The sequence below is a fragment of the Labeo rohita genome, chromosome 7 (genome assembly GCF_022985175.1).
Source record: "Labeo rohita strain BAU-BD-2019 chromosome 7, IGBB_LRoh.1.0, whole genome shotgun sequence".
In the NCBI taxonomy this organism is placed as follows: Eukaryota; Metazoa; Chordata; class Actinopteri; order Cypriniformes; family Cyprinidae; genus Labeo; species Labeo rohita.
In genome coordinates this window covers 42,680,317-42,695,509 of record NC_066875.1, presented here as the reverse complement: position 1 = coordinate 42,695,509, position 15,193 = coordinate 42,680,317, and the positions used below count along the sequence as shown (strand labels likewise).

General features: G+C 33.2%; 1 protein-coding gene across 5 annotated transcripts in view; it reads left to right on the top strand.

Annotated features, from left to right (window-relative positions):
- furina (furin (paired basic amino acid cleaving enzyme) a) overlaps positions 1-15,193 on the top strand; it is a 108,292-nt gene that overhangs the window by 62,031 nt on the left and 31,068 nt on the right. For all 5 annotated transcript variants that reach the window (XM_051115364.1, XM_051115362.1, XM_051115361.1 and 2 more), the window contains one exon: positions 9,673-9,761. In XM_051115364.1, coding sequence (XP_050971321.1) covers positions 9,673-9,761 — 89 coding nt within the window. The remainder of the gene's footprint in view (positions 1-9,672; positions 9,762-15,193) is intronic.

Below are 15,193 nucleotides of genomic sequence, written 5' to 3'. Positions count from 1 at the left end.
TTCTGTTGAAAAAAAAAAAAAAAAAAAAATTATTATTATTATTATTATTATTATTATGTTGAAAACAGCTGAGTAGATTTTTTTCAGGTTTCTCTGATGAATAGAAAATTCAGAAGAATAGAATTTATCTGAAATAGAAATCTTTTGTAAAATTATAAGTGTCTTCATCATCACTTTTGATCAATTTAAAGCTAAAAATTTTACTTAGATCACAGGAATAAATTACATTTTAAATATATTCAAATAGAAAACAGTTATTTTAAATAGTAAAAATATTTCAGAATTTTACTGTTTTAGCTGTACCTTGGATCAAATATATGCAGGCTTGGTGTACAGAAGAGACTTCTTTAAAAAAACATTACAAATCCTACTGTTCAAAAGCTTTTGACTGGTAGTGTGTATATATACACACACAAGTGATATGAGCTTTTTTATGGTTCTTTTATAGTATTTCTTGATACAGCCTGTAGTCTCTATGAACTTGTGGTCGTTTTGTAAAAAAATAGATCTCTATGAAGATTGTAAATGCTTTTTTAGTGTTTTATGGAGAAAATAACAGTGTAAAAGTTTGGAGTGACATGAATGTTAGCAAATAATGACAGAATGGTCATTTCATTGGGGGAACTATTCCTTTATCACCACCCGTCCAAACTAAATCAAACCCATCAAAGCAAGACATTATAATGGCTGACCATCACGGCTGAACTCTCTCTTGTCATCTAATGAAGAGTTGAAGAGTTGAACTCTGGTCTGTCCTTATTTCACTTTGGGATTTTCCTCATTCGTCCTTTTTTTTTGGGATACCAGCCAAAGAGCTGTTTTTATCTTGAGGCTAACCATGATTGGTGATGACAGGCAGAAAAGCGTATAGTTACGAGTGGGTTGAAATCAAAGGTCTTGGGCTGAATGACACGGCTTTGTAGTTTTTGGAGGGGCTGTCCCGTGTTCCCCTAATGGGAAGTACCCCACAGCGTATGCCGTGTTGGCATGTCTCCTATAATGGGCGCTAATGAAATAACATCCTCGATGCTAGTTGAAATGTGATCACATTTTGACTTTTAAAACATTTCGTAAATGTGTTTGCGACGCAAAACCACTTTTCTAGTCAGTATAAAGCATTAAAGATCAGTTAAAATGTCTCTGTCTGATAATGCAAAGACAGCAGGAGATACATTAGTAGCGGTAGTTCAATAGCTGTTGCAATTTTGCTCATCCTACACGTTATTTAGTTGCCATGTTTGCTTCTGACCCCTGCTGTGAAATTCCCCTTCTCGAATCCGCTTTTTTTTTAGAAACCCATCTCTTTTTATCACCTTACTCCTCTCTATTTTAGCACCCTGCAATCCAGATAGTTGTTTTACCATTGCACTGATCTAGTTCTTGCATCTTTTACCACAGAACCACAAAGCTGGTTTCAGGTTTGCAACAGTAGCAGGGAACATTTAGTAACACTTTCAGTTCTCAGGCACTGAGTTTAACCAATCTGTATGTGTTTATGTATATGCATGCATTTTATATGTGCAATATACAATCACTGCAAATGCGTAATGTAAATACCATCAGTTATGTGTATATATATATTCATACTCATGGTATTTAGAGTAAGAAATATGTAGATAAATACATTTTTAGGCTGCTGTGTATTGTTTTATTGGTGCATAAACATAATAGTTTCTTCTTTGCATTGATTTAGTAAAAACGGTGTGCAACACTTAACATGTTTATTGTTAACTATATTTTCATCTATTGTACACTACCAGTCAAAAGTTTTTAAAGAGTAAGAATCTCTTCTGCTCACCCAGCCTGTATTTATTTGATCCAAAGTACATCTAAAACAGTACAATTTTGAAATATTTTTGCTAATGTTATTTGCTAAATTAAAATGTAATTTATTCCTATGATCAAAGCTAAATTTTCAGCATCATTACTTCAGTTCCACTTTCTAAGAAAGAAATTCTAGAAATTAATACTTTTATTTAGCAAGGATGCTTCAAATTGACCAAAAGTGATGATAAAGACATTTATAATGTCTTTATTTATGTTTAGAAATAAAGATTCCTGTTTCAGATAAATGCAGTTTTTCATGCTTTCTATTCATCAAGAAACCTGAAAAATGATAAATGTTTTTTGAGCAGCAAAACAGCATATTAGAATGATTTCTGAAGGATCATGGTACTGGAGTAATGATGTGAAAAATTCAGCTTTGAAATCACAGAAATAAATTACACTTTAAAATATATTCAAATATAAAACAGTTATTTTAAATAATAAAAATATGTTGAGATTTTACTGTTATTGCTGTGCTTTGAATCAAATAAATGTAGGCTTTGTGAGCAGAAGAGACTTCTTTTAAAAATATTAAAAAACGTACTGTTCAAAAACTTTTGAACTTTTTCTTTTCAGTTATTGGCTATTATGGCTTTTTTGCGTGAAATTAAGTCTTTATAAAGCTTTTATCTGTTTCTTAGCTGAACTCTAAATTCTGATATGTTTTTATGTTTATTTAGATATTTTTGTCAGATATCTTTGAAGAGTGACACATATTGATATCTACTGTATCCCCCAGCCCTAGTGTTTGCATTTTAGTGTGCCTTTCTCACTGTCAGATCTGGATTTCCTGTAAAACATCCATTTACGAGTGCTCCAACAATCCTTGGTTGTGTTGTAAAGTGACTAAATAATGCATTACGCATTTTGAATTCTTAAGTGTGTTTCCACAGAAGTGGGGCAGGTTGAGTCAGTGTGGTGTTTCAGAAGAAACTCGAGCTGTGGCAAGAAGTGTTGAAGCCACATAAATGCTTTTCTTTTCACACTTTCATTTCTGAACAGTGCTTTTTTCCTAAAACAGTTACTCTATTTTGTAATTTCACAATTTGGCTATGAAAAGCGGAGCTGGTAGTGTGAATAATATATGTTGGACGTAGTTATTTATATATTCTTTTTTTTTTTTTTAAGATATTCTGGGGATGTGTACATTTTTGCATATGCCCATATTTAAAATTTGTGTGTGTGTGTATATATATATTAGTCATCTGGCTTTTAATTCCTTTAAAATAATAAAATTAATCACATTGTTCTGTCTGCATTTTTTAAATAGCTGGTTTTTGAACACAGTTGTATTTATTTTGCCAATCTTTCTTTCTAGGTATCTGCATCAGCATTGTTTATTGAAATAATCAAATGAGTTGACTATGCCAAGCACCTTAATACATTAATCGCTCTCATGTGCAGTTCTGTGTTGATTCTTGCCATATGTTTTCAAGCAAAAATATATTTATTATCAGCTGGCTTTGATTCGGTTACAGATTGTGACTATCAAGTGTTCCACTACACTTAAAAATGTTAGACAGTGAGTTATAGCGAAGATGATCACGTATTAGAAATCATATCTTTTATAGATTGCTGTCTTCAGCAGTGCAGTGCTTTATGGGAGTTTGGCTCGGCTTTAGAGAGTCGTTCTCTCAGGGTGTAATCTGATCGAGATCGGCTCAAGACGTGTGCTGATAAAACATCAGAGGTTACCATAACACACGGTGTTGTTTGGCGTGTTAAAATTGCACATCTGGAAATGCCTTTTGTTCAGACAAAGGCAGGATGAAGTATTCCCCCATACACGGTTCCCACAGTTAATGTGTTTGTATTAGCCAGTCAAGTGAGTTTTGCTTAGCAGCAGCTCAAAACGGGCCGTATATTTTCTTGTCCCGTCATTGTTAATTCATCAGGCACAATATGAGAGAGAAGACAGAAATATGTAGTGTTAAGTCAAGCAGAACAGCTCCGCTCTTCCATAAAATCATAACTCGAAAAGGCAAGTGAGCCTTCCGTTGAAGATTCCGCTTGATGGTCTCGATTTGCGCCTGCTTTCTCTTCCCAGCTTAAAACACTGGAGCGATACCCTGGATTTATTTTCCTGGGACTCCAATAAGCCAGCTGGAATACTGCCTAATCCAATTTTAAGATGGTCATGAATACATCTGTATTGAATGTATTAAAACGCTCAGCGTGTGTAACATGGGTCTGCTAATTCAAGCAGAACAAGTGCTGATCTTTCAGCAGGAAACATTTATAAACATCTTTACATGTGATAAGCCTGCTATATTTTTTTTACATTCACTTCCTGCTGATTTATAGCGAGGGTTGAAGCTAAGAATATGCCTCATGCAGAAGCTTTCGTTTAGTTCATTTTCAGAAAGGAATCCTTGTCTGGATTAGATCTTTTAGGAATTGGTGAGATTTTGGACGTTCAAACTCTGGGCACTATTGAAGTACACTATATGGAGAGAAATCCTGAAATGTTTTCCTCAAGAAACAGAATTTATTATCGAGTGAGGAAAGACATGAACATCTTGGATGACAAGGGGGTGAGTAAATTATCTGTAAATTTTTATTCTGGAAGTGAACTACTTTAATGGACTGGAGTTGTGTAGATTACTTGTGAATTATGATGACATTTTTATCAGCTGTTCAGACTCTCATTCTGACGGCACCCATTAACTGATGAGCAAGTGATGAAATGCTAAATTTCTCCGAATCTGTTCTGATGGAAAACGAACTCATCAACGTCTTGGATGGCCTGAGGGTGAGTAAATTGTCAGCCAATTTTAATTCTGGATTGAACTGCCCCTTTAAAGAAACAATTCACCCAAAAGTCATTTCAATCCCCCTCATCTTGTTCCAAACACAATAAGATATTTTGTTTTACGAAGTAGCTTTTTGAAATGTCATTTTTAAAATCAAATGTCATCCAAATATCAAGTCATACAGGTTGCGATATGTGAGGATGAGTAAATGATGACCGATTTTTCATTTCTGGTTGAATTACAAACAAAGCGCTCCCTGCAAAAGTTGTTCAAAACACAGTTCCAGTTGTCTCAACTTGTTGTCTTTTCCATGTGTAAAGAATAGTTTGCTTGGCTGCATCTACAAACTTTTCCTCCTGTGGAGGAGATGCCAAAGAGTGTTCCAGCCCAGAATAATCCTGTTCTTATAAGAACTGAGGCGTATGTCAAGGGCAGTGCGTTTGCAGGTTTGAGTCCTGTCAGAGTTATATAAAGGTCCAAACAGTGTGTCTCAGTAAGTAAAACGCCTGTGGTGTTGGAGAAAGCAGATGGTCCTGTGCGTCCTACACGGACTGCTTTTCTTCTGTTAATACACTTATTTTTCATCTGCTATTAGTGCTGATTGACTTGTCGGCTATTTTTATACAGTACCCGTGGTGATCAGAATACAACACCGTTCTTTAATGTCTGTAGTAGTAATTGCTGAAACAAATATCACCATTACTTTTGCTGATTATTTGAGGATTGGGATTTAAAATGCACAAAAACACACTTTTTAATTTTTCTTTTAAATTGAAACCATCTCTTGTTAGTTTGCAAAGAGTTGAAGTGAAGTGAAATTATTTTTTTTGAAAGACATTAACATTTTTATTCAGCAAAAATGTATTAAAATGTTCAAAACCGACAATAACATTTATAATGTTACAAATTATATTCATTTCTGAATAAATGTTGCTTTGTTTCATCAGAGAATCCTTAAAACAATATTTATATTAAATATTAAGCAGAACAACTGTTTTCAACATTGATAACAATAGGAAATGTTTCTTGAGCAGCAAATCGGCATGTTAGAATGATTTCTAGTGAAGATTTAAGACTGGAGTAATGATGCTGAAAATTCAGCTTTGCATCACAGGAATGAATTGTTTTTTTGTTTTTTTTTGAGTATATGAAAAACGTAAACATGTATTTTAAATTGTAATAACATTTTTACAATATTAGTTTTTACTGTATTTTTAATTAAATAAATGCAGCCTTACAACCCCAAACTTTTTAACCTTTTCCCTTGCATGCTCGATTAAGATATTGTGCCTAATTTTATTATGCTTTATTAGCTGCCAATAAAAGTGTGTTACTCTCAGCTGAGTTTAAAACCATTCAGCAGATTTTTGCTGATGTTTGTCCTCCTAAATCAGTGCAGGAAATGCAAAACTCTGCACTTTCCATCTGGGCCTGCTTCGAACATTTGGATTCAATCTATGCAGCAGTTCCTGCAAAGAAGCACATGTGCTGCAGGTAAATATGAAATGGAAATAAACCCCTTATATGTGTCCAGGCTTGCTTTACATCTCTCAAACAGCTCGGTAGTGGCATATCTCACTCTCAGCATCAGAAACCTGCATGTGTTAAGCTTCAAAGTGACTCAGCATGGGGGACGGTAACGTGAGGTGTCACACCAAACCTTATTATACCATCCAGCCACGATAACTGCTCATGAATGTGGATGCAGTCACGTACAATCATCACGTGCATAAGAACAGCATTCGGGCCTGGGAATAATTCACAGTTACTCCAGAACAGTGGTGGGTAGAGAATCGAGAAGGTCCACGGTGTTCATTTAAGCTTCTGAAATCTATATCTTAAACAGGGGCAATGGGAGACACATTGATATGAGTTTGAGCTGTATTTTAGTTTGAAATGGGTTAGAATAAGCAAGTCAGGTGATTGTCATTGCAGTCAGTGGACTGTGAAGAGTAAATGCAGATGCTTGCTACATATCTGCACAGATTCTCTGTCATCCAGGTCGTCGGCAAGGTAGAAATGTGTTGAGGAGCATATGGACTAGTTTTTCATTTAAGACATGCCACTCACCCATGTGTCATCTTGAACAGTTGATGAACGGTGCACATTCACCACATTTATCTTCATCACATTTGTGACATTTTGAGACTGGCAGATTGAAGTTAAATACAAGTTAAAATAAAAAATGTCATGTAAATTATTTTTCTGAAAAAGAATAAAAAATATAATGTAATATAATACATTCTTTACATTTATCTTCATCGTATCGTGACATTTTAAAACTGGCAGATTAGTTAAGTTAAATACAAATGAAAAAAAATGTAATTTAAAGCATTTTTTGAAAGAATAAAAAACCTTGTAATATAAAATAAAATAAAATATAATAGCTAACACTTTATAATAAGGTTCATTAGTTAAGTACATTAGTTAACAGGAAAATGAACAATACTTCTACAGCATTTATTAAGCTTAGTTAATGTTAATTTGTGCACTTACTAATGCATTATTAAAATCATAAGTTGTATTTGTTAGCATAAGTTAATGCACATTGAACTAACATGAACGGACAATAAACAACTGTATTTTTTAACTATTGTTTATTGTCTGTTCATGTTAGTTAATCATTAACTAATGTTAACAAATAACACCTTATTATAAAGTGTATAATATAATATAATATAATATAATAGGACTGTCAATCGATTAATTGCGATTAATCACATCCAAATTAAAACTTTATTTTTACCTACAATGTGTGTGTGTGTACTGTGTATATTCATTATGTATATACAAATTTATATATAAAATACTCGTATTTATATGTAATTTAAATTATATATTGAGATAAATCTTTTGATAGCCCTAAAAATATAATATAATATAATATAATATAATATAATATAATATAATATAATATAATATAATATAATATAATATAATATAATATAATATAATAAAAAGTTTAATACAAATGTGAAATAAAATAATTAAGTAAATGTTTGTGAAGTTCAATATAAATTATGACTGCCTGATATGTTTGAGTCTATGTGCATCTCGTTTTTTTTTTTTTTACATATATAAATTTACATTTACATTATACAATATACAGTTGCAGTATGCAAATTACATAAATTATGTAAGTAAGTATAAAAGGTTGAATAAAATATGAAATAAAAAAAAAATCTTTTATTTATATTTGTGCTTAATTTGATATTCCCCAATCAAGATGGGTCCCACAAAGGATAAACTGTGTTCATTACTACCGCCTGAGTCCATGCTGTGTATCTCTTGGGTTTTTTTTCTTTTACATTTATTTTCACATTTTTTGTTTCGTAATCTTGCATGCGTTCTCCCAAACTCCCTCCTGTTGTTTTAACAATCTAAACACTTGGTTCCCATAAACCTCCCTCCTTTTTTTTTTAATGTAATCTAGGTCCCATGATCCTCCTTATTGTAGGAATGAGTAAGTCTGAGACATTATCCTCACTGATCTCATGCTTCCTATGAATGGACGGATGACTGCAGGGGTTCTCCTGGGATTTCACTGATCCTTCTTCTGTGCTCCGTGTTTAGCTTTCATTGCTCTCTTGGCTTTTGTACGTCTGCTGACCTGGAAGATTATTGTGACACAGATGCGGTGGATTTACGCTTCAATCCATTGGCATCTCAGATACTTGAACAGTACGTGCAAGTGTGCATATACGATATATTTGTTAATATTGCCAAAAAAAGAATATTTGGTTGGAGCTACAGTGCGAACAAGATTAAGATACATACTTCTACTGTGTGGCCAAAAATAAATTACAATGCGCCTGGATGGTGATCTAAGTGACATGTCTCTGCTCTTTGGTACTTTAGCTTGTTCCTTGACTTTGGTCCTCATTAATGTTGATTAAATGCATACAGCAAGTTGCATTTGCACATTGTCACAAGCTGTAATCTTATTCCCGAAGGCTACGGTTATCAGTGTGTCACCTGCTGTCATATTTAACAGATAGCTGTTTTACAGCAGGACTGAGTAGGAGCTCTTCACACATGCAAAAGAGCTCTGAATGAGCTCTGCAGGAAGAGAGGCTTCAGTCACCTGCTGTGAATGAGGATCGGGGCGGTTTTATGCCCGCCTCTCGTCATCAGCACTGTAGTTTGATCCTGTCGCCAGCTGTCTTTGGCAGTACTGAGAACGAATGTCCAATTCATGCTCAGAGGCAATGTATTGCATTTCTCCATTTCTGCTTGCTCCTATGTTTTCTGCTCATATAAGATGCATTGCATCACATAATTTTTTTTTTATTATTTGTTTATATTAATACATATTATGTTATTATTATTATTATTATTATTATTATTATTATATTCATGTTATCTATCCATTATTTTTTGTCTTTTTTAAAATAAATTGCTTTAAATAATTTTATTAATATTTAATTTTTTTTATTTTTCAATTAAATCACTTTACATATTTTGCATAAATCACTTTAGTTATTTTTTAATATATTATATTATATTATATTATATTATATTATATTATATTATATTATATTATATTATATTATATTATATTATATTAATCTTTTTCTTCCCAGATTTTTTTTCAATTAAATTAATTTACAGTTATTTTTCTTTATTTTTATTCATTTTTATATTATATTTGTGTTTTCTTTTCTATTATATTATATTGTATTATATTAATCTTTTTTCTCCCAGATTAATTTACTAATAATGATTTAATTTAAGTTTTTTTATTTATTTATTTATTTTTTATATTTGTATTCTCTTTTTTAAATTATTATATTATATTATATTATATTATATTATATTATATTATATTATATTATATTATATTATATTATATTATATTATATTATATTATATTATTAATCTTTTCCTTCCTAGATTTTTTCAGTTAAATGAATTTAGTTATTTTTCTTATTTTTATTTTTTTTTTATATATTAAGTTGACAACAGCGCATTATTAATAGTATTGCAAATTACAAACAGCACTGCTATTATGTTGTGATTTTTGAATAATGGGATAGTACAGATGTTTCGAAAGTGTCCAGAAAATGCTAATTTCATCTTCTCTTTTTTAAAGACATGGGACACGCTGTGCTGGAGAGGTTGCTGCTGTCGCCAACAATGGCATGTGTGGTGTCGGAGTGGCCTACAACTCCAAGATCGGAGGTGAGTTGGCATATTTAACTCACATTTTCCATGTTTCAACACGTACAGTCTCTTCTATCAGCGCACACCCCGTCCGTTCCAGCATTTGAATTGCAAAACACTTTGGTGAAACATCAGATTAGCTTCGCATTCAGATTAGCTCTGTCTCTGTTCGTTAAACCATGTGAGGACTGAGAGCACTTCGAAAGAGGAACTCCATTAGCGATGGCTTCACAAGCTCAAGTGGGACATTTATCACCGGCTCCAGCATAGGTCCCTGTGAGCCAAAGATTTGGACGCTAGCATATGTAATCCTTTTAATTGGCTGAGGTGCTTTTATCCTATTCAGTGCAGATTTTGTTTCATTACTCTTCTCTACACTGCCAGCTGTCTACGGGCTTTTGGACTTCACAGGACCGGGATAAATGTCAATGATAATGGTTTGCTTTCTAAATCCTCACAAGAACTGTTAGCCAACAGCCTGTAGTTGAATCTTAGCTATTATCAATATGGTACAAAGAGAAAATTCACCAAAACAAGCAAAATTCGTCATTTTTGCACCCTTGCGTTGTTTGAAATACCGTTTGACTTATTCAAGAAAATTCATGGCTGCTCTTTTCCAATGCGATGACTTCTTACAACAGGCTTAGAGAGATCTGTTCTTGCTCAAGGCTATCATATGACTGCAAAAGACTTGCAGTGTTTCATGGAAGAAAATAAAAATCATATGTTTGAAACGGCAAGAGAGTGAATACGTATATATGATAGAGTTTTCATTTTACTACTACACCACTTCACCACCAATACTACAGAATATATGACACATTTATGTTATTATAAATAACGTGTGTGTTATGAGGTCACTGTTTCTCTGTGCATCCGCAGCCATTAGTAATGTTTTCAAGCACTGACTAATCAAACAACATTAAGGATATGGTCTGTTCAGAGGGAAATTGCTTTAACATCTTCTCTTTTTTTTTTTTTTTTTTTTTTTTTTTTTTTTAAATGTTAAATTCTGAACTTTGACTTTGAAAAATTCTACCTTGTGCATTTTCTACAATTTATCATTCGTCCTAGTGGTTGTTATTAGAGGTGTTTGCCAAGGCGAGCATGACTATTATTAGTGCTCATACTTAGATTAGAGGTTTGAAATCCCCTACCATAAATATTAAACCTCCAGTCACCCAGCATTGTTTGTGTTACAGGCATGAGTGATGTGTTAAATCATGCAACTTTTTATGGAGAGGCATACTGTTATTTTTATTTTATGCATTTGAATTAATGATGCAGTTTGTGTGATAAATATGGGTAAAACATGGGTTACGCATATCCGTGAAAACTTCCAAAAAACGCTGTATTGCACATGCAAGGCCAGTAGTCTACAAACTTAACACATACTATGCACGCACTTGACGTCACAGTTTTCAGTAATTCCCATATTGGGTGTTTAAATGGAAACGATAATGGTGGCATTTTCAAAAAAAAAATTCGTTTCAAAATTGTGCTTTTTCAGTCCCCAAAACGCCATTGTCGTGTAAATGAACAAGCAAAACACACAAAAAGATTCTCGTTTTTGGCTGAAAACGGTGTTGTGTGCACGGTCCCTTAATGCCATCCTGAGTTTCTCAGTGTGGATTTCATTGGATATCTGGGGGTGTTTAGACCCCTTGTTGGGAAAATCAATGGTACGGCATTTGATTTAAGCCTGTGCGTATATCCATCACCACATATAAGCTCTTCCAGTAGCTGTGGTCATTAGGGATGCACTGAAATAAAACACTGGGCCGAAGGCCGATTACCAAACATGTTTTTTTGTGTTTCGTTGCATAAATTAAATAGCCAAAATGTGCTTTTTACAATTTTGTCTTGCTTTTCAAAGAAAAAAAATCAATTAAGAAACAACAATTTAAAAATATTTACCTAACACTGAACATTTGTAACATTTTAGTAGACATAGCCTACCAACAATTTAACTTAAAATGAACAATTTAACTTCAAGACCTCCCTCTTGAATCAGGCATGTGTTTTGTAATGTGCAAATAAATGCAGCCTTGCTGAGCAGAAGAGACTTCTTTTAAAACAATAGAAAATATTACAGAGCCCAATTTGAACACTATGTATGAATAATAAATGTATTAATAAAGCTGTTGTAATTATTATTATTTTTGTCTTATTTTCTATTTTATTTTCTAGAACAACAGTAAAATTACAATACTAACATTTATGAATGCTGACTCTTATTTTGGTGGACACCTACAAGAAAACCTCAGTACTTATTTTTTGTTGGCAGCAGATTTATAACTGATTCTCATTACGTTGATTAAGTGCAGATTTTCCTTGCGCTTTGGACTTTGAACCCTGGCTAACGGGTCCTGTAGTTTATTTAATAATGGTTTAAGGCCATTTCGTGATTTCAGTCATCATACAGTAACCAGCAACACCCACCTCTTTCACTTCTCATCAAAGACATGCAATGTGGTGCTAAACGATCTCTTGTTGTTGCTTTTTTTTTTCGTTTCGCTCTTTTTTTTTTTTTTTTTTTTTTGCATCCCCAGTGGTCATCATATCATTATTTTATTTTCCGTGTTGCAGTAAAAATAGCAACAGGTAGCACCAGTAGCTCACCGATTGCAAACTTTAATGTCATAATGGCGCCCCCCATAGTCCAAAATATATATGAAATGCTGAAATTTTTTAAATAATGTAAATCTTGCATGGGTTTTCTACTACATATTTCAGTAAGAGACATAATTTGTTATACTGAGCCATGCAAGTCTTAATACCCAGGGTTCCCTAATAAGATTTTTATTGTTGAGAATTGGATTCTGTTGATTAGCTACACCCAAAATTAGCAAACACCCAAAACACCTTTTTGCACTTTGAGATTTACATGGACAAGCACTGCTCACATTTTCTGAATACTGAATATACGCTACACTCTTAAAAATAAAGGTGTTTCACGATGCCATAGAAGAACCTTTTTGTCTAAATGGTTCCATAAAGAACCTTTAACATTTGAAGAACCTTTCTATTTGACAAATGGTTCTTTATGGTGAAAAAAGGTTCTTCAGATTATAAAAAGGAAAGAACGAGATGGTTCTTTAAAGAAGCTTTGCATGAATGGTTCTTTGTGGAACCAAAAATGGTTGTTCTGTAGCATCGCTGTGAAGATCCTTTTAAAACACCTTTATTTGTGAGTGTACATGTCGAATCTTCCCTTTTATGCAGATAGATAATGCATTATATAAAGTCCATTTCTCTTTTGTCAGCTCTGCCTTCGTTTCTCCCCAAAGCAGCTGTTTTTGAATTAGCCTCCTAATGAGAAGCAGTGGAGGGTAAGTAGTCTTCCTGTGCCCGTTTCACCTTGAATCCAGGGGGAAATCTGTGCTTAATAAGCAGCAGACACTATTCCTTTAGGGGGTAGTATGGGGACAGAGAGAACTGAAGGTTTTTGGACAGCTGACCCATTATGTCGGCCCAAACTGGCAGGCAGTGCCTTCTGCTACAGGAAAGCTGAATGTGGAGATGGCAGCACGCTAGCAGAGATGGCACACAACGTGGCTAATTCCTCTGCCAGAACTCATTAAGCCAGTATATTGCTTTGGAAGACTTGGAGGAAACAGTAGAGTCCATTGTTGGAAATTGCTTTATAACAAATAAATCTGAGGTTTCTTGCTGCATTTTTGAGGGAGGATAGATTATTTATATTTACAAGAGTCGGAATAAAAAAATCCCCTCTTTTGTTACCACAGAGCATCCGTGTATATCAGTAATACCGTTCTCATTTCCTGGAAAGTAATCACAGCCATCTTTCTCTTTGTCCTACGGGGACATTTTTTGGAATATTTGGGACTTTTGGAATGTAGATATGGGATAAAAACATTAAGTCTTTCCAAGATTTTCTGTCGTTGTGGGTTTGTTTGCAGTACTGTCTGAACCAAAGCTCTCAGATTGCTTTGGAAAACCTGAAACGACTGAACTTTTGTTTATTTGCACTAACCCGTATGAGGGCAACCTTGAGTAACCTCGCCCCCTTGTGTATCAAAGAAGTGATTCACATTGTTTTGAAGATGCTGGACTCTGATTTCTTTTTACCACTTTAAAATGTAAGAGCTCTTGGCAGAGTGTGCTCTTTTTTTTGTTTTGTTTTGTTTTGTTTTGTTTTTTTTTTTTTTTTTTTTTTACCCGAGGCTGAGATAACATTCTGATGCTGGGATCACAATAACTCATCACCTTTGACATTTTGGACCAAACACTCTGGCTCGTTCCCAAAACCCCAATTCGGTTTAAGATTCTCTTTTGTACAGAGTACTGGAAAAAGATAAGATGGTCTCCTCTGTTGTGGAGCGTCTGTAAAAGGATGTTTGAAAGAGAAGAATGTAGCCACTTGTCACCTTTGAATGAACTCCAGATTCGAACATGAGCATGCATACACTTCTCCTTTTCCTTTGAAAGGAACTTTTATATGCAGCGCTATCTGTGCACCTCATCCCTTTCAAGTTATATATGAGCATTAGATGTTAAATATTTAACAAACAGAATGATCTCTGTCATGGGATTTTTAGTGGGGTTATTTGACTGCTTTCTGTGCAGCCTTTCTGTACATCTCTCTGCTGGTGGTAATCTATTTGCTTGCTTCTCAAAGAAAATATAGATTCTGGTGGTGGGTGGCTAATTAATTTCTTAACAAGTCAGAGTCACAGCTCTAACATTACAGGGAGATAGGTGTTGGTAGTATAGTAGAACATTTTTGTTTTATGATTAGTGCTGTTCAAACGATTAATCGCGATTAATCGCATCTAAAAATAAGTTTTTATTTATATATGTGTGTACTGTATATATTTATTATGTGTATATATAAAGACACACATACAGTATATATTTTGAAATTAGTGCTGTTAAACTATTAATCGCGATTAATCGCATCCAAAATAAAAGTTTTTGTTTACATAATATGTGTGTACTGTGTATTTATTATGTGTATATAATTGCACACACATGCATATGTATATTTAAGAAAAGTGTTATGTTTATATATTAAAAATATTTATATATAATATCAGTTATATGAATATAAATATATATAATATATATGTTTGTGTGTATATATATATATATATATATATATAATTATACACAGCAAAATATTTATGTGTATTTACATGTATATATTTATATTCATTTATTTTGCACAGTACAAACACATATTATGTACTGTATACAAAACTTTTATTTTGGATGCAATTAATCGCACATTATTAATGATATTTATTAAAATTATTTATAATATTTTTAGTAGTACATTTAAAGATTATAGAAAATATAATAAAAGATTTTGAGTTTAAGCAATGTTGAAAGTGAAGCACCAGTTTCAAGTATTTTGTTTTTAAAAATATTGATTTAATTATTTTTTAATAGTCATAAGTTGCAATACATAGACTACAGTTCAAAAG